This window comes from Rhinolophus sinicus, linkage group LG12, assembly GCF_036562045.2.
Source record: "Rhinolophus sinicus isolate RSC01 linkage group LG12, ASM3656204v1, whole genome shotgun sequence".
In the NCBI taxonomy this organism is placed as follows: domain Eukaryota; kingdom Metazoa; phylum Chordata; class Mammalia; order Chiroptera; family Rhinolophidae; genus Rhinolophus; species Rhinolophus sinicus.
Window position 1 is genome coordinate 57,576,571 of NC_133761.1, and position 20,616 is coordinate 57,597,186.

At 44.5% G+C, this 20,616-nt stretch overlaps 1 protein-coding gene across 1 annotated transcript; it reads right to left on the bottom strand.

Moving 5' to 3' along the window:
* Positions 1-482: 482 nt before the first annotated feature.
* On the bottom strand, positions 483-20,355 carry LOC109452394 (mitochondrial amidoxime reducing component 2). The gene is made up of 8 exons (XM_019741326.2): positions 20,000-20,355; positions 15,258-15,431; positions 12,371-12,533; positions 11,205-11,345; positions 6,109-6,170; positions 5,949-6,020; positions 4,617-4,764; positions 483-1,349 (listed from the first exon to the last, which is right to left on the bottom strand). The coding sequence occupies exons 1-7, from the start codon at positions 20,284-20,286 to the stop codon at positions 4,638-4,640; spliced, it is 1,026 nt and encodes a 341-aa protein (XP_019596885.2). The 5' UTR covers positions 20,287-20,355; the 3' UTR covers positions 483-1,349; positions 4,617-4,637.
* Positions 20,356-20,616: the final 261 nt, after the last annotated feature.

A 20,616-nucleotide genomic window follows, 5' to 3' on the forward strand; every position in this document is an offset into this window, starting at 1 on the left:
TTCTTTATGTTAATGGTTGACTTTGCTCCTCACTATCCCCAAGGCTGGGATCTGCTCGCTGCCTGATTTCTAATTCAAAATCACACTTTGTCCTGCAAAGTTTGTCTTTTTGTTAGCATGATTTTTCACTCTCATCATTTCTAAAAGTTACCCAGGGATCGAGCAAACTTAACACTTTTCCCTCAGAGGGCGCTGGGAGTGGAGGTTAATTTCAGTCCCAGAACTCAGCAAAGGAAAATGAGGAAGGAAGGGACAGCTGCTCCTGATTGGCCACTGGGAAGTGTCCTCACAATCACTGGCCATCATGCCTCAGATGGGCGGGGGGTGTAGCTCCTGAGGTCCCCTGACCCCCACCAACGACAGGAGGTAATGTTTGTGGAGTTCAGTTGTATCTCTGCCAGGCAATCAGAAAGGGGAAGGAAAAATGAATGAGTGACTGAAGTTCTAATATAAAATGAGAAGGCCCTGGAAACACACTCAAGTACCAAATAAAAAGTCCCATTTATTAATATTAAAGAAACCACAAAATTATAAGTGGGTATAATTCGGTCAGTGTAAATTTGTGTTTAATCATACAAAAAGAGTTCATTTCTCTTTGTTACCATAAAAAAAAAAAAAAAAGATTCACACCAAAAAATATGTTCGACTTCCTTCTTCCCACTCTAACTCTCAAAATTCCATTCTTCTAAATCCCATTTTCAACGTTATCACACCTGAAATTGCAGGTGGTGTATCCAATGGTTACACACAATTATTTTTATATGGCTCAACAGAGGTGTAATCAAATATAAAAACAAAGTCTATAAAATAGTTTCCATACTCAAGCACAAATTGATTCTATGATGGTTGGGTAAAAAACACATGAGCGAAACGTCAATAGGACTCAATAGCCACATAAAATCCAACTAATAGGATTTTGTGAGTGTGTTCACATATAAAGGCACATCAGGAAACCGACTGTCCCCGTTTCTCTTAAAACATGGAACGACAGGTAATAAAATGTAAACATTCAGAAAACTTTTTGCAGCTATTTAGCTCATTCTTTAAACTTTTAACAGTGTTAATGTCAGGGGTTGGAGAAGTACAATAGCTACAGCAACATTGAAAATAATTTTATAGATAATTTTATTTATTTAAAAAGTCTTCATTACCTAAAATCTATGTAACTTCTTATTATATAGAAGTTATCCAAATCACCTCTAATACTTTCCTCGCATTAACTCGGAGCATATGCAACTCCAACAAGTCAAAAATAGATTCATTTCCAGGGTGAAGATGATCAGAAGCTGGATAACAAAAATTTGCCACGGTGCTATTGCTGCTGTTGTTAAAATCCTGATCGCTGAAACCTGAATAGATAATAAGAATCTTTGATTATTTGCTTATTTTTCTGACCGGTCATAAATAATTCAAGTACCCACAAAACAGTCACGTATTGAGATTCAAATGCAGGAAATATAACCGTGTCTTGTACTGAATTACCTTTAAAACAAAGCAGCCTCAAGATGGAGTCACCTACCCAGTTCTGGCAACAGCCCAGAGCAAGGGCTGTTTTTGTCTCCCATGATATGTATACGGGGCTCAAATGGGAAGAACTCTTTCGAAAGCAATTTGTCAAGATGCTAAAAAAATATGCCCATGCCTCATGAGTCAATAATTCCACTTTAGGAATCTAACTTACAGAAAAATACAATTTTAAAATGCTCTGCATAGAAAGATGTATACTACAATATTATTTATAATGAAACTGGATATAGTCCAAGTGCCAAATACTGTAAAATGGTATTTAAAAAGTATCATATATTTATACAATGTAATGTTATGAAGCCATAAAAAATGACATTTAAAGACTGGAGGGCTATGAAAGTGCTCATGATATATACTACTGTATATATATCATACAACATATGATATATATACCTGTGAATATATATATGATATATAAAATTTGTATGATATACATTATATATAATTATATATATCTGTATGATATATTTTATAATGTATGTATGGTATATATCATAGACACCACAGCTACATTAAACAAACAAAAAAAACAACCAGAATAAAATTTATAAACACTGACAATGGATGATCACTTTCTTCTACTATTCTCATACTTTCTAAATTTGCCACCATGAGCAGGCATTGCATTCATAATGGAACAGATCAACTTTTATGTGATTAAATTTTAAATGGATAAATAAACAACTCAAGTAACCCTGGTACAAGTATGAGCTGCTATTTTTTTTTAAAGGCCTTAGTCAACCTGTTGTATACAGGAGGTCGTCCAGAATGCAGAAATGGTAGTAAGCTTCCACTTAAAGTAAATGAATAACAGCTCTTATTTTGAAAGTCCAACAGGAAGGGATCGCCACAGAGTACATCTCTCAGTGCTCTTGGGAAGCAGGCGGCAGGAAAGACTTTATTCCAAGTTCCCCAGCAGGGACTCCGAGGGACTGGCACTCATTGAGGAGAAGCACGCTCAGAGCAGGGCAGCAGAAGTACCCGGGGTCTGTATGGGGGAGTGGTGGGTAATAAAGCCGAGAGGGAGCTTGGGGACAAATGACAAACAGCATCTAAGCCACGCTGAGGCCCTGGGCACTCCATGCTTCCCTCTCCATGCCCCTTCCTCCGACTTTAGTCACATGCCTGCCCGACCTTTCACTTCTCCTCTCACCTGCCTCCTGTCCATCCCAACATGGTCCTCAGCAGAATCTTCCAGGAGCACAGTTTTGATCCTGATTTGAGCTTAGACATGTTCCACCGCTACCTTTCCCTGCAAACTAACTTTCAAGAACCGCCTCTCCCTCCTCATCTCTCTTTAATCTCCTACGTCCTTACAGTAGGTTGGCCCTTCTAGGAGCTTCCATCACATTAGACCCCTGGAGCACTCTCCTGATTTTTATTCTTCAGCAAGCTCAGGTTTCATCTCTACCTTCGAACTTTGCTCCATCGCCCCACCCGGAAATAATCTGTTTCACCTCTGAAGCCAGGAAGCGCTGTGGTCTCTCCCTGAGTTGTAATTTCTTTACACATAACAATGTCTGGCATAAGCTGGGCAAAGAGTGTGGTCTCAGCTCTACCTCTTACCAGCTCCTTGGCCCCAAGTCAGTTGACCTATCTGAGCCTTTGCTTTCTGTCCCTGAAAATGGTGATTCTCACACCTATCTCACAGAGACTCTAAAAGGATTAGGCTTTTTAACACACAAGCTTCCTGGGGAGCTGAGTGAACCCCAGGTATTCCTGGCCTCCATCCCCTGTGAAACAGGATGGGATTGAGTGGGTTTGAGATCCAGCAATTTGAAGGACCCCCACCTGTTAAAGTACCTCAGAAGCCGTGGGGCTCCCTCAAAGATAGACAACAAATGGAAGACCTTGGCTCAGGCACTGATCCAGGTCCAGTCCAATTGTGATCCAATTGTGGTCCAAACAGCAGGAACACAGGGTCAGTTTCACTCAAGCTACATGGCTCAGGCTTGGCTCCACATTCCCCAGATAAGGCTTTTAGAAACGGAAGGCATTTAGGAATCGCACAGTTTTCCCTTTAGTACGTACTGGATTTCATCACATCCTAAGATGGACCATCATTGTATGCATCACTAAGTATTTTTTCAAAAGGCATCCTGAATAGAAACCTTAAAATGTGGAAAAAGGAAGCATCTTAGACGTGATGGAATGTGGCTACGGTTATGCAAATGCCGGATCACAACAAGTTGCCAATAGAAGTTTCTCTCCTTTTTGCCAACCTCAAGGGCAAAGCCTGTCTCATCTTTATATCCACGATGGTATCTAGGGACTAGGCCCCATGATAAATAACTCAAACGAGTTAGGACATGTCTGGACCACTATCCTAGGTTATCCTTAAACATGGTGGAATGAGGTCAGGCCACAGTGAGAGAGAAGGGTGATCAAGAGTTTTGAACACAAGGTGACTTTCAAAACTGGGTTATGGATTTTACAAGACGCATTACTTAAAAAACCTCAATTTGAGGGCTTCCCACTGACTTTCTCATTCCTGTAATTTTAGGGTCCAGCATTATGCTCCAGGAGTCAGACTTTTATTCGGCCTGATGAAATCAACGTGAGAATATTACTTCCTACCTTATGACTCAGAATCCAGGCACCTTGATACAAGGAATTTTCTCAAACGTTAAATATCTTATTTTAAAAAGTTATTGGATACAAAGCATGTAACATTTCCCCCCAAGTTAATAGCCACATGAGGGAATACTTTAAATATTTTCCCTTCCTTTTTCTAACAGAGACAGAATAAAATAAGTATTTATCTCTTGAAGGCCACTCACTTTCATATCCTTACTCCTGAATAATATTCCTTAATGAACTGAGCACATACCCGTCTCCCGCCCAGGGATGGGGGGGGGGGGGGGTGTCCTGCATCCAACATTGCATAATTGAATGGGAAAGTGGGAAGGTGGGTGGGAGAACACAGGTTCCTGAGGGGATTAAAAATAAAGGGCACTTCCCAACGCCAAAGGTCAGAACACAAGCTGCTCATTCTCCCAACAGTTAAAGCAATAAAATGTAAAAATGTGTCCACACGAGACAACACGGAAGTGACTCAAGGCCTTTCAGAAGCAAAGCTGGCCATTTACCGTATCACGCTCATGGGTCCGTCACTGTACCATCAGATACACGGGATCACCAACTTTCAAGCTTCCAATTTTTTCCACCGCATAATAGACCCCAAAAAGGGGGGACGACTTGTATATTTGCTTCTCAGAAGGATCACACAGGCGGTAGCTGAAAGAAGCAAAAATTGACCATCAGGGACAAAAAGGGAATCATAATCTAAGTGCTTTCAATAAAATTCAAGTTTTCATCTCCACGTTGTTTATAAGTAAATAACCAGCCTTTTCTGAAATGTTGACAGAGAAGTCTGTGGGCCATTAGTCAAACTGCAAATAATTCTGCTGTTTCTAGAAGTATCCTGAGAGTCTAAATAATTTTTCCATGGCTTCAGTTTGAGGCCAAAAAGAAAAAAACAAAACAAACTTGTATGTGTTACTTAAAATAAATACGTCATTTATATGTATACCTCCAATTTTACAACTCATTGAAACAAATACTCATGCAATCTTAAAATGGAACTGCCCTGAACTCTCCAAATCTTCTGTTTAATGCATTAAGCACTCTGCTTTCCACCCTTCCAAGTTCATAAGCTCAAAGTTGAGGTTCTTTGATGACCAAAAATTAAGACAGAGACACAGTTGAAGGGTGGGCAAGACTATTGCTGAAATGAATTTTTTTCTAAGGGCCTATCTAAAGAAAACAAATTAACCTCACTGTATCTTAAAAAAAAAAAAAAAACAGAATTGTAAATCTGAAGGCTTCAAGAAATAACCTCTTTTCTAACCTAAACTTATTAGAATCCAACAACAAAACAGAGGAAAGGGAAAGCAAATAGAATACATCTCCCAAAAAATGTTAACTTTGGTTTAAAAATATATTCTATATTGTGAATAAAGTCAGCCCAAATTCTTTACATAAAGAAACAAAACAAATGAAAACACCCTGGCATAAAAGAAGCCTCTGGATAAACAAACTCTGGCAACTCATTACATTCCATTTTTTCTATTTCATTATACAACTTCACTTGTTCTCATATTCCTTCATATTGATTCTAATAAAGAAATGTGAGTTGCAATAAAAATAATACGTATTTGAGGTTTAATTTGGAAACTACACGTAAATGTTATTAAACTTGACATCAGAGATAGGCAAATGGCAAAACACACTATTATACAATTAAAAATTTGTCAAAAGCGCTAGAAGATCCATTCAGAAACAAAGAGGAAGCGACACTCACTCACAGATAGACACACACCAAACAGAAGGCAGCGTGGGAGCTGCTCACACAGAGCACCTCCACCACAGGCAGTTCTAGGCGGGCATAATATTAAAAACACACTGGCCACGTGGTCTACCTCTTCAGGGTTTCCAGCGGTTCCTTCCTGTCCATCACTCCAGTATCTGGGTCCACCGTGGTCATAATGCACCTGTCATGCAATAACCAAGGGTTACCTGATGATTAAGGACCAATGGGCCAGCCACACCCCAGAGGTGGAGTCTCACGAGCATCCTTACCTGGGGCAAGACAAAGCCTTTTTCATTTCTACATTGCCAATTAGGAGTTCATCCCAAGTATCCTAGGAGAAAAGGAACAGTTATCTTTTGAATCAAGAATTCATTCGTCTTTAAAGCCATTTATCCTTCGGCTGGTTCTAACGATGAAGCTAAGCAGAAGAGAAAAATGCAAGACGACACCAGGAAGTACCTCCAGAAAAGATTCAAGGAGAGGCAGCCCCAGGTTCCACCTGGGACTCACAGGCTCAGAAACCTGACTCTGTCAGCACCTTAAGAACAGACCTTCCCTGAGGGACAGTTTGCCACGAGAATCATAAATTAACTCCAATGCCAGTTTACTGATACACAATGAGAAATGGGTAGTTGCAAGACAAGTCACTCTCTCCTAAAAGCTAAGCTACAATGGAAGCCAAGGTAAAATCTGACGTTTCTTTGTTGAGTGGGAAATCCCCCGAGGAAAGGCAGTTATAAGACACACACTCAGCACTTCTGCCTCCACAGAGAGGCAACCTGCTTATGGGTCCGGGCATTCCACAGCCATTGGCCCTGCTTCTTCCCGAGGCAGACACCCCATCCTCCTGACCCCAGAGTGAGTGGGGACCCAGTGCGATTTTGCTAAGTGGCCTGGCAGTGGCTTAAAGGAGGCGGAGCTGTGGAGACAGCCTAAATTCATGGACTTCTGACAGACAGCTGGAGCACACACCCTCACATGGCACACACGAGCTAGGTGACCCTGGGCAAGTTACTCAACTTCTTTGAGTCTCAGTTTCCGCCTCTGGAAAATACTACTCACCTCAGTGGCTATCAAACATTTTCTACCATGAACCAAGGTAGAAAATTACATTTTACAGTTGCCAAAACCCAGAAGCAACCAAAATGTCCTTCAGTAGGTGAATATGGGGTTATATGGGAAATCTCTGGACCTTCCTCTCAATATTGTAAACCTAAAACTGCTCTTAAAAAGTCTTTTAAAAAATTGTATTTTATATTGTTTCCTAATGTTCTTTCACACACACACCCCAGCTACAACTTAAACAAGCTTTGTAAATAGTTCTTAACCTTTCTACATATAGTTTATTCTGATATCTTTTACTCTAGCCTTTTTTTTTTTTTTTTTTTTTTTTAAATGCTGGTCAGGATCTAGTCAACTGACATTATAACCCAATAATGGATTGTGGCCTGCAGTTTGGAAAAGGTAACTAGGGGCATTAAATGAAATGATGCATAAATGGTCTGGCTACACAATACGCATTTGATAACTGTGAGCCATAATTGTTATTGTTATTTTTGTTATTGGTTTCTATATTGTTATTTTTATCATTGCTACTTCAGAAATCCTTGAAGCCAGGCAGACTTTGCTGTTCTTATGTCAAAACATAGGGTTCTTATCTCAGCACCCAAATAAAATCCTAACTCATTCCAACTCTGGTTACTGGGGACAGAAAAGTCTGGTAATGATGATTTGCAAAAACTTTATCAGCAGCTGCAAAAGATCATCCTGGAGAACCCAATTTACATGGCAGCTGGAGAGTGGGGTTGGGGATTGGGGATGGAATTCAACCACAGCTGGCTGGCTTCAAAATCCACTGCCTTTCTAGAAGCTTCTTGGAGAAGCACTTTCCAAGGGACAGATACCACAAGGAGAGTTTTCTGCAGGCTTCTCCACTGTTCTTTCCTAATGTGGAATGAGGAATGATACAAATAGGACATTCCAAATAGGACATGTCAAGTCTTGCTCACCAGGACAGCAAGCAAAGAGAAACCCACAACAGTAAACTACAGAGATAAGAAGCATTGGTCAATTTTATTATTTTTAAATTTCACTGCTCTGCATTCCCAGAACTCAAACCAGTCCAAGGGAAGCTGTGTTTTAAAATATGCTTAATATTCTGAGTGACATGGGAAAAGCACAAAGTGCTTTGGGTCACAGAGAGTAAATGTTGCACCTTGTATTTCCCTATTACTCTATGTTTCTGCAATATGTATTGGCCTGAATTTTTCCACCATGCTTAGATTGCTATTTTTTATTATTAGTTAGTTTATTAAATATTTATGTGCCTTATCATTTCACATTAATATTTAACAGACTTCCATTAATTGAAAGGGTTATAGTTGGGCAATGGTGCCAGGTAGATATTAATGCATCAGACCACTAACTTCTGGGTTTCCTAATTTAAGAGAGAATAAATCAGCAACATTAGCATCATTTTACAGTAAGGATTTTTTTTTTTAATGTGTATAGCCAGAGGACTCTTCTAGAAAACTTAGAGTATTCTCGAAAAATAAGTATTACTATTTCTGTAAGCCCATTGTAATGCAGTAGTAATAAAACAACAAACGGACTTTGGAGCACAGGTCACTTAGCATTTTTTTTAATTATTAAAAAATTGCCTAAGAGAACATGATTGGGTTTACATTAGCCGTAGGTTCCGTTTGACAAGTTATAGGAGAGCAAAAATTCTTATTGGTTAAGTTACCGGAAAGCAAAAATTCTTTAGGCAGGAATGAGAGCTTTGTTTCTTCTTATCCCCCTGGCTCAAGGTCTTAAACTAAAATTAATATCAGAACAATGCACCCTCAGTGGAGACAAATAAAGAAAAATTGTATTCCCTAAAAGAAAGTTTCTACACTTGATCATAGCCAAGAGGCCGAGAAGCTATAAAAAAAGAGTTTCTCAGAAAATAATGGCCCAATTACAGGATTTCTGTGAAATAATGTTTGCATCGTGGACCAATTTCGGATCCAATCTTTAGTAACATGCATTACCAACACTGAGAACGAATTCATTCGGTGTTCAAGAAGCATCTAATGACCCCATACTTCTGTACATCCTAAGACACAACACGGGGAAGTGGAAGAAGAAGAAATAGGTGGGTTTAGCGGAAAGCCAACTGGACCCTTCCAAGGCCCTGCACCTAATTTTGTTTTTATTTTCTTTTCTTACAGAAAGTGTATACCACATGGTATACACTGCAGTTCTCAGAAAATCTGGGTGGATCCCTGAGCATAAAACCAAGTCCCTTCCCTCAAGGAGCCAATGGCCTGGGAAGAGCAGTACGCCTCCTCTCCCGGCCCCTCTGTATCCCTCCGCCACTTTTCACCCCTCCTAAGTCAGTACTTCTCCAGGCACCGTTTGCACAAGATTGACCTGCAATGGTGCTGCCGAGGCAGAGTCCCAGGTGGCGTCATGATTCTGATGTAGGTCCCAGGGAAGGCCTTCCCAATCCATAGTTTTCCAAAAAGACCCTCTGGGGATTAAGCATGGCGCTGCTATTTCTGCCTCAGGTTTCCCTACCTCCTGATGTCCTTTCTAGAGAGTTGCCAGAGTAACAGCATGTCTGGCACATTGTGGGCGTCAGTAGGTATCTGTTGGATGATTGCAAATCACAATGACTTCCTTATTCAAAATCATTACCAGCTCGTCAATACACACGATATAAAATTTAAATTCCTTGGCATGGTGGCCTCCAGCCAGCTCTGGGTCCAGTCCTGTCCCGCCACTTCTCCTTTACCCCTGTGCTCCTGTGCTTCTGAAATGCTTCTGGGGACCCTCTAATGTCATGGCCTCTCATGCTTTTAGGCCTTTCAGCTGGCCGTCTCCTCTGCCCACAATGACCCTCACTGGTCCTCACCAGCACACACAGCACACATACACAGCTACACACACACAGCATGGCTCCCCGGTAGTTTGATCTGACGCCTCCCTGCCCCCACACCTTCCTTCTCCAGGCAGATTTAGGCATTTCTACTTTTGAGCATCCTTGGTACTTGCTAAGTATGTGCATTAAAGAACTTCTCACGCTGAGCTGACATTGTCTCATGGGGTTCCTCTCACATCAGGAAATTGTGACGGGCAGAGTCTGTACCTTTGCAGCCCTGTATCCAGGGCTCCTGGACACAGTGCCTGGCCCATAATAGATGGTCAATTAAAAGACCTTCTTAACAAATGTAAAGATGGATTAAAGAAAATAGATGATAAATGACAGGATAAAATCAACAAGTAGACAACTTCTGTATACACGGTTATTTTTTCAATCATGAAATAACATGAAGTGCTTACACATGCAAGGATTTCTACTCGGCTCTCGGCAAAGGTTTCTGCTAAAGGACAATGCTGACCAGGAAACAGGGGCATGTTTTACTCAGACAAAAGGAAATGCAGTCACCCACGGGAGCAAAGACTTGAGAAGGTATTCAAGAGCCTTTCTAAATTGGAAACTTGACCTCAACACTTCAGAAACTGGAGTTGGCAAGGTTTGGGTTCTAATGCCAGAGTCACCACTTACACGCCTAACAAGTTGTGTAACACCTCCAAGCTTCAGTTTCCTTATGAAAAGGAGAAAACAATACAGACTTCACAGGGTGATCGTAAGGCTCAAACAAACTAATTTGTAGGAAGTGATTCCTTAGTTCAGTGCCCCGCACACAGTAAACACCCAATCAATGGTATTTGCCCCAGTGCTCATAGAGTTTAACTGCTCCCCCTGCCACACCCCCCCGCCCCCAATGTTTAACATGATTGATGGTGGTGATTGCAAGTTACCACTGGGTTCTGACGTGGTTGCCCCTTTAGGGTCCTAGGGGCTGTGTCTGGAGAGGGTGGAAAGTTCTGGTGGCAGCCACATGTGGGTGCTCTGGGAGAGAACTCAGGCCACAGCATGGAATGTCCCCAAGGCCCCGTTCACAGGCAGAGCTCCTGTATCCTCTCGGCCACCACTTTGGGATCTAAGGCTTCCAGGAGTCTCACATCTTTGAAAGCACTCCTGGGTGGTACAACAGAGGGAGAGATGGCTTTTCGTGTCATCTTCATTCCCCTTTAGTTATCTGTGAGCTATGATTATATATTCCAGCCTAGTCCCAGACTTCCCACAATTTGGAGTTCCCATGGCTTGCTTTGGGGGCCCTAGCATTAAAAGGTGAACAGCGCCCCCTGAGACCAGTGAGGTGATGACAGCAGCAATGAGTGAACTCCACAAGGTCAAGGTGACATGGGGAAGGACTTTCCCCCTCTGCCCACCTTGAAGTGTCTGAGCAGTTCCGTCAGTGTCTTGAACAGCACCTCTGAGCATAACGCACAAAAGCACAGAACCACTTACCTCCTCAAAAGCATCGCAGCCTGTCACCACGATATTTGGCCGGAACTGGTCCATTTTCACTTTCTTCTCCAGCCTGGTATTCAGATCTGCCAGGGAGGCTTCCGAGAGGATCATGATGGGACTGCAATCTGGGTAGGCGATCTGTGACAAGAACAGGGCATCCTCAAGCCTCACTGCCCCATGACATTCCTCAGACCAACAGCAAAGCTAAAGTCTAGAAGCGAAACCACCGGAGTGCAGAAAGGAAAGGTGGTGTCCTCCCAGGAAAGAGAGGTGGTGCTGCAGACTTAAAAAGATGGCCAAGACAGCTCTGGGCTCAGAGCGGGCTCCTCGTCCATGCAATGACGGCAGCAGTCAAGCTCGGGGCCAACCTTACCCTCCAGGTCTCACTTCCTTTCTCGTTCCCTGCTCTAGCGCCGGACAGGTGAGGCGCTTCCCACATCATCACCATCAAACAGGGGAAGGGTGTGCGGCCAGTCAGCTCTACTCTACTAATGATTTCTTTCAGCCGCCACTCAACATGCATTTAAGAAGCTCCTATTATGTATCGGGCACTGTTCCAGGTGGGGAAATAGCAGTGAACAAAGCAGATAAAACCCCCTGCATTCAAGGAGCTTGTGGTTCAAGGAGTATAGGGGAGACACCCTGAGAAGTTTGCATTTTAAATCTTTCTCACTGTACAATCAAAGGCTTTGATCTTTGGGCTGTAGGTGACACAGAGGGAGGTTTTCTTCTGAAGGAAGTGTCTTCTCAGTGTCTGAAATAACCATCCCATACTAACTGTGAAGGCAGCGCTGGGAGAAAGTCTGCTTCTGTAAATTCAGGAAACCCGGATTTAGTCCCGAACAAATCTCGCACTTTCACCTTCCCCTCCTATTTTCTCCTGAGTTCCCACCGCCCTGGGAGTCACTCCTGGCTTCTGCCTGCACAGTATCTCCCACACTCCATCCCACATGCATCCTGGAGGCCCCATCCCCCACGTTCTCATATCCACCTCCCTCTCTATCCCCAATACCTGCCCAGGTGGCGCCCTCGGTACCACTCACTTGGGCTGTGACGACACTTTCCTAACTGGGATCCTAAGACAGGCTCTTTGTGGGCCAAGAAGGAAGCCAGAAAGAAAAGGGCGCGTGGTAGAAGTGAAGGGCAGCCCTCTGTCAGCTCACCTGGTAATTCTGTACAAGAGTCGGGAAAATGTCCCTTGATTCTCTTCCCTTCATGTTCTTTTCAAACTGAACCAGCCTGAAAGCGTCTGTTTTCAAGAAGTTGGTGAACCACTGAGCTGCTGCGTCGCCACAATCCCTGCCCTTAATGTCAAGACCAAAAATCCTGGAAGGGTGATGAGAGAACACCAGGGTTACATTCTTACACCAATACACGGGGTGACAGTGTCAAGATGGAACAGCTGGGCCGTTGGGACCAGACTATCCCAGGGGGCCAGTGAGTGACCTGTGGGCCAAAGCTGGGCAGACGCAGTGTGCGAAGGGAGCCGCATGTGCTCCGGGAAAGAGCTTGTGACACCCCCTCAGGCGTGCCACTCACCAGGATCTTGTAAAAAAGCAGATTGTGTTTCTGTAGGTTGGGTGGGAGTCTGAGAGTCTGCATTCCTGACAAGCTTCAGGACGCCTAAGCTGCTAGTCCGTCCGTGGACCACACTTCGAGTAGCAAGGATTTAGGGTGCTCATCAGGTGTGGTAGGTGCACCCTGAGCTTGGAGGCTGGCAGACCCGGTCCAGACTCTGTTTCTCGAGTCTGTGACCTTCAGCAAATCATTGGACTCTGACCTTCTGTCTCCAGTTGCAAATTGGAGATAACAATCCAGTACCTACCCACATGGTAGGTACAGATTTCATTAGATAACACAATGGCCTTCAAGGTTTTTTCGCTTGAGTGCCCCTAAAAGAGTTCTTTGACGCTTTGTACCCCTCACAGAATTGTAAATTAACATGTAAACTTTTTTATAAGTCTAATTTGTTGTGAAAGATATCATTTCCATTGAATTGTAAATATTCATCTTTAAAATGAAATTATATTATAAAGTATATTCTATATTATTATAAATCTATAAAAATTATATTAAAATAAAGTTATGCTTTTAAAAATATGCGATGGAATCTAATACCATGGCAGTTTGATTTCTATCCCTACCCGTTTTTTAAAATACGTCATTAAGGTCTTCTTTTATGGTCCACATTTAAAAAAAATTTTTTCTAGTTTCATTGAGATGGAATTGACATACAGCACCATGTAAGTTTAAGGTGTATAACATAATGACATACATATGTTGTGAAATGATTACCACAGTTAAGTTTAGTTAACATCCTTTACCTCATAAAGATACAAATGAAAAAACAAAAAGAAGAAAAACGTTGTTTTTTCTTTGTGATGAGAACTCAAGGTCAACTCTCTTAACAACTTTCAAATATAGCACATGACAGTGTTAACCAGCCATCACGCTGTACCTTACATCTCTAGTATTTATCTTAAAACTGGAAGTTTCTACCTTGTGACCACCTTCCTCCAATTCACTGCCTCCCAGTTTCTGGGAAGCACAAATCTGAGCTCCTTTTTCTATGAGTTTGGTTTTGGCGGGGGAAGGGATGGAGGGTGTTTTTTTGTTGTTTAACTTTATTCCACACATAAGTGAAGTCATACAGTATTTGTCTTCCTCTGTCTGAATTATTGCACGTAGCATAATGCCCTCAAGGTCCATCCATGTTGTCGCAAATGTCATGAATTCTTTCTTTCTCATGGCTGAATAAAAGGACTGGTAACAAAACTTAGTTGATGAGGACGGGAGACAATGGAGCCTTACTCTGATAAAATATAAATCTGGCATTGTCTTATAAAAATTAGCACACACTCCCCTCAGTTCAGATGGCTATGTTCAAGCATTTCCTTTACTTTTTTCCAACTTGAGGTTGTTGGTTTATTTTAGTTTAGTGTAGGCCCTGGTGAGCTAGCTGTGGTAATCACTCTGTTTGTCACTGACCATCTATGTCATACCACTGCTTTGTGTTTTAGCATTTCCGATGACAACAAATCCAGGCCGGATTAGCATGTCTGAGTAGGATGCTATGCTGACTGCACTCATTCCCTCTCTGTGTCAATCCCGATGCACGGTTCCTAGGGCTGGTTTCTCCAAACTCCGAGGGCTCTCGACTCCCATGTGCTCCAGAAAACTTGGAAAGCTCCAGAATCTTTATCACCCAACCCTGAGATACAGCTGGAGACATCTCCACTAACTCCCTTATCTGCCTGGCTGGCGGGCTGACAACGCTGAACAGAAGTCCATTCAACTTGAATAAAAAGAGACAAACCCTAAAGATTGGTTCTTTGTATTCCCCCTGTATTTGTATTAATCATGCTTTTTTAAATTTTCTGTATTTTTGATGCTTTGACATCTCAGGGGCCTTGCTGATTCTAGAGAAACTGCCCCTCCTAGACCTAGTCAATTCCTAGAGCTAGTAAACCACTAGACTTTTGTATGCATGCCAACCAGGGCACAGCCCCCAGCCCCAACCACCTCCTCTGTTGTGCTCCTGACTATCTCCTGCCCTAATCCCCTAGGACCAGGTACCAGACAACTAGGGACGGCCTCTGTGCCCCAGAGCCCACTGGAATGATTCAAATTAGCCAATCCTAAGCCTGTTTATCCTGCCTCACCCAGTCCTTCCTGCACAAACCACACTAAAGGCTCTTGCTCACATTTTTCCCGTTCCCTCTGCCTCCTGACCAACCCTGGTTCTTCCCACTGGGCCTCCTGTTTCTAGGGACCAGTGAATATGAAAAACTTCTTTCTTCATGACAGTCATTTCCGTGTCTGCGTGTCTTCCTACACCTGATTAAAACAAATCCCACATACCCTAAAATAATGTTCTGCATCACCCACTCACACCTGACCACTGGCTGTATCCCAACCCAGACTAGACTTCTCTTAAATAATTCCTTTACCAATATCCTTACCTACTGTACCAACTTTAGCAAGACAGAGTACACAAAGCAGTGGAAATCAGGCTGGGTCGCAGGTCCCCGAGGCCCTTAGGCAGAGTACCTGCAGTCATGGAGCGCGTTTGAAGAAGGCAGCTTGCTCTGCAAAACCAGCGGGTCCACACCTGGAGCCCTGAAGACCAGGCAATCGTCCTCATAGGTGATGGAGACCAGGACCAGGCGTGGCTCCTGCCGGGCTGTGACCATATGTCCGTCTTCCTTAATCACCAGCCAAAACCTGCCGAGAGACAAACAAGGTTACACTCAGGAAACCCACTTCTATCCTCTCAACAGCTTCCCTCTAGCTTTCTATTTCTTCAAAACCCTCTCCCTGCTCCAACTTGGGAAGCAACCACTGTTTTCTAGACAATAATCCACATACAGCCATATTCTTTGGGTTCAAAAGTTGGTGCCCCTAAAGGGAGCTTCTGTGGCAGAAACAGACCTGGGAACGAGTGTCTGGCTAAAGTTTGAAAATGCCCAGTTCCAAAAATCCAGAAAATTCGGCCTTCTCTCACTGCTTGGACAACTATATTGATTATTTGGGGGCCTCTGCTTTGGTCAGAAACTTCCCCAGGCCTGTGGAACATGTCTCTGAGCCCCAAGTTGAAATGAAATGTCTTCCAGGTCTTTCTGTTGTGGAACCAGATGCAGTTGGCCAAAATCACGGGCCCAAGTAACCTGAAACCCTAGACAAAGGTCATGTAATGTTTGTGACTCCAAGAAGATGCAAATCGGCCTCTATCTTGTGTAACTTGCTGTGACAAGCAGATCGTACATCAGCAACCCCCTGAACAGGCTTTCCCTTCGTGCACACATTCTGACTCTGAGAATAAAGATTCATGAAAGTCAACTGTGAGATAAGAATTCCATTCCCCTGCTGGAGCAACCACTGTCCTGGACGCCCCCCCATATCATGTCCGCTGGGAACAATGGGGAGAACTGAAGAATGGGAAGGGAGGTTGAACTGGTTAGGCTGGTTATGTTTTTACCATAGTAAACTATACGTTTGGGGTTACACCACACAAATGATTTGATTACTAAGAAAAGGGGGGGGGGTACTAGCCCTAGGGGAAACAGATTTCAATATCACTATTTTAAAGCATAGAATTGGCAGACCAGTACATTGGGTGGGAAATTCTGCGACACTGATGAGTGAGCAAAGCAGGAAAAGGACAGCCCCTTCTAGAATGAGGGGCGCTTCCTCCCACTGAAGACATTGGAGCCAGATGGAGGTGTCTGAGGTAACCTGACGAGGACATGTAAGATCAGAGGGGAGGGAGCCCCTCTCTGCCCTCACCTCACCCTGATGGGTAATCTCACCTCTGGAATCTTCCGATCAGGCAACCTTTCCCTGCCTGTCCACGTGCTGGCTAAACTGTCCCTTCTTAAGCAGCACACTCTGGCTGGCACCTGTGCCCTGCTAACTGGCCTGTCTGTGTACGGGTGGGAGGTTACAGCAGTGGTGGTGACAACAGTGCAAAGACATTTCTTTTAGGAATCGTCTTGGCTACTCCCTTCCTGTGATGCTGGACAGTCGCAGGTCCCCACATCTCTGAGGAGGCCACTGTCTCCTTTCCAGGTGTCTTTCGTCCCCAGAGTTCTCTGGCCTGCTGGCCTGTGGAGTTCTGTAACCTATCGCAACCAGCCTCGTTACCCTGGCAATAGAGTACTGATTCTTCACCTCTTGCACACAGTGATGCTCGGTGAATGAGTAATTAGCTCTATTCTGCCAGATCTAAAAGAAAGGATAAGTCGGGAGTGTACATTTTTTCATGACCACATTCTCACAACCCAGTTTGACACACTAAAAGTCACACCTTCATTTCTCAGTGGAGAGCCCAGCACTGAGCCCAGCCCAACAGTGCCCCGAGCAGCCAACAGCAGTGGGGAAGCAAAGCCAGAAAATCTCATTTCTAAACTTACTTGTTGGCCTGGGAAGCAGGAAGGACTGAGGCTGAAAATGGGGGGAAAGAGACCCCACCACAGAAAGGAGGGTGAAGGCAGGAAGAATCCAAGTGAAAATGACACATGGGATAATAAAGTTAGGGAATTCCTTTCTCCAAGAGGTAATAATAGTCTGTGTAGAAGAAATAAGGGGCTGACTTCAGAAAGGGTTTGGACAGATTTATAAATGATCGAGTCTTGTGTGGCTGCTAAGGAGAGGGGTTATTTACAAGGTCAAGAAGGGCAGCCACCGCTGAGAGCTGGTGCCAGACAGCCCATGCCAGTGTTTTGCTGGGTGGACTTTAAACACGCTCAAAGCTCAGAGCGCTGAAGCCAGGCATTCACAAATCTGTTAAGAGCTCTGATAAAATATCTCTAGAAACGTGAGACACAGAGCACTTATAGAGGGAGACCCCAGCTTCATGGAACAGTTCCAAAGACACGAGTTCAAAATAGAATTACATAAAGAGGTCTTTTTCTGCGTTCTAGACTATTTGTCATTTTCTTTCTTTACTCTGAAGATGAGGGAACAACAGCAATCATTTAGCAGAGTTGTTTTTTTCTCCCCAAGCTTGCTTTCAAGTTTCAATTATCTTTCAATAAACAAAATCTAGATTAGATAGAATCTTAGGGTTCAAGTTCACCCTCTTTCTTTTGCAATTGAAAAAAAAATGAGGCTCGATATCTTTGCCCAAGGTCTCCTGATCCTGGGTGACCATCCTTGCACTTCCAAATCACACACTGGTTTCATAGGAAGAGCACGAGGGCTGTGTTCACAGAGATCTGAGTTCACATCCCTCCAGCACATAAGTTTTGTGATCTTGGGTGAAACACAGCAGGTACTTGCATAACGTCATTTTGTTCACCGTCATTTCGTTATTAACATTGATGAGATGCTGTAGGAACTTGACTCTTGTTTATATGTTAGCCTCTGGCAAAATTGGTTTCCTTATAAGTCCTTTGGCTTAAGGTCACAGAACCTATTGAGGACTTATTTTACTCATCCTCTCTGATACTGTTTCCTTATTTGCCAAGTGGAGATGCTCTCAAGCCCACAAGAAAGTTATGAAACTTAAATAAGATCATCTATGTGACAAGATTTAGCTCAGAGTCTGCTGCATATGGAAGCACTGAATAAATGTCCCTTCTACCGACTTTCCCTCCACCCCAGTCTCCACACCACAACACCCATCCCAACCACTTATTGTTCAAAACAAAGGAAAGTTGATACCGTTCCATTTATTTTAGGACGTCCACGGAAGCAGAAAAGCAAAGGACAAATATATTCTTTCTGTGGGAACAACAGTCACAGCAAGGTACTGACAACGAGAAGTGGGAAAGCAAGTCATTAAGATGATTTGAAGGAACATAGGTAAGCACTGGAACTCTCTCTGTGAAACAACTTCAGTCCTTCATGGAAAGAAGGAAGTAGCACAAATTCATTTTCCATGGATGAGCATCATGAAAATTTGCCTCTCCAGGCTTTTGGAGGGTGTCCAGCCAAGTGTGCCTGAAGTCTTTCCAGTAAGAAGAAACTTCTTGTAGTCCTTCACCCCTGAATAAAGTCTAAATATGTTCTTCTTCTTCATGGTCCCAGGTAAACCCTTTACTTCGAGCATCAGAGTCACCCTGGGAGATGCCAACACTACACAAGCCGATTTCCCTCTGGCTGATCCTGATCCCATAGGTCTGGGATGGGAATCGCAGGAAATTACAATTTTTAAAAATGCTCCAGGATTAGACATCTGGGGTACGAGGGGAATGGACAATCCCCCCATGAGTTACATGGTCTGCATACACAACTACAATAAGTTGAAGTTTTTCTACGTCGAGGGAGCCCGCATTTCTTTAAAGGAACAGCATTCTTCCGACAGGAGTGAGTACATGTGTTCTGGAGTGACCTCAGGGCAGCTGACTCCCTCTGCTAGAAGGTTTCTTGAATGACCAACTGGCAAACCTCCCTCCCCCTAGACACAAGACCGGAGCTAAATCATCCAGCCAGATAGGAAGGCAGCTTGACCCTAAGGAAGCAAAGGAGGTCTGGTTCTTCCTCGATCACTTCCTAGTCCCTCACTGTCAGTAGACCCCTCGCCGTATTCAGCTGCGTAATTCTGTGTCAGTGATATGTGTCTGTGCCTCACCGTTGGGGTGACGTAAATGACAGCGCACCTTTTCTTTTCTGAGAGAGAATGAAATGTCTATGTTCCAGGTCCTATGTGGGTAGGGACTTGACCTAAAGTTCTTCTCTGAGGACCATTCTGCCTCCGGGAGAAGGGGACACACTCTTCCCTTAATGGTAAATATTACACTTGCAGTCCCCCTGACACCGCCTGTCCCCAACAGAAGACTTCACTCTGCTCATTACGAATGAAAGTGGGTCAGATGTCCCCACCTCTTGGATCTCCCAGGCACCTTGCCCAGGACTGGAGGTGATGACCAACAAGCCCAGCCAGACCAAAGCCAATGTCCTTGAACAAGACTTGGTTTCAGTGCTGCTCAGTCCGCCCACTCGTGCCAATGGCATTTTACTTTTCTACTATTGTGTCACTCAGATAGAATCAGCAAGTTTAGAACTAATAGGAGCCTTGGAGATAACCAGGTCAGACGCCCTCCTTTTACAGAGGAGGAACCTCGCCCCCAGAAAAGAGCAGGGGCTTGCCCCTTCCTACCTTTCCAAACCTGAACCGGATATGAACTTGACCTTCCCAGCTAAGGGATCAAAGGCAGAGGCTCCAACAAGCAGCCCGGGACACCCACGTGGCAAACCTCTATTTTCCTTCCCCGGGACCAGCCCCACCTCCCCCACCCCATCAGATCCCCAGCAGGTCCCGTGCTGTCCCCTGCCCGTGCACACCATACCTGTCCCGCAGGTCGCCGCTGCATAGCCCCATGGCCGTGCACTGGGCCTCGCTCACCGGCACCCCCTTGCAGGACTTGACTGGGTAGATCCGGAGCTCCGACACGGTGCCCACCTGCTGCAATCGCCGGCGTCGCCTGGGTCGCGCTTGGCGCCAGACGACTGTCCCCAGGGCCACCGCGGCCAGTCCCAGCGCGGCCACCCCGAGCCAGGCGGGCCGGGGCTGCGCGGGGAGGCGCAGCGCGGGGAGGCCGAGGCGGGCCAGCGCGGAGGATCCCGCAGCGCCCATGGCCTAGCGTTTGTGGCCAGTGACTCAAGCAGGGACCAGCGTGCAGACTCCGAAGGCCTCGGCGGTGGGAGGAGCCACAGTTGGCCCAATCCCTGGTTGGGACACCGTGACCGCACGCGCAGAGCTGGCCGGATGGGTTACGCGGGGAGGAGGAAGGGAGGGAGGGAACGCGCACTAAGTGCGGTGGCAGGGACTAGGCAGCAATGGGGAAAATCGAGACACAGAGCAGCCGGGTACTCGTGCGCCCCGGAAGGCGGCCGTGATGCCCAAAGCAAGCACGCTGACCAACCACTTTCTCTAGGGTAGTCACTTTTGCTTCACTTCTCCCAC

What these genes read in the sequence shown, in the direction of transcription:
- LOC109452394 (XM_019741326.2), bottom strand. Translation starts at nt 20,286, where the DNA reads ATGGGCGCTGCGGGATCCTCCGCGCTGGCCCGCCTCGGCCTCCCCGCG. An exon ending in AGCGGCGACCTGCGGGACAG is followed by an intron (nt 15,432 to 19,999) that starts GTATGGTGTGCA and finishes GTCTCTCGGCAG; the next exon opens with GTTTTGGCTGGTGATTAAGG. An exon ending in AACGCGCTCCATGACTGCAG is followed by an intron (nt 12,534 to 15,257) that starts GTACTCTGCCTA and finishes TCACCCTTCCAG; the next exon opens with GATTTTTGGTCTTGACATTA.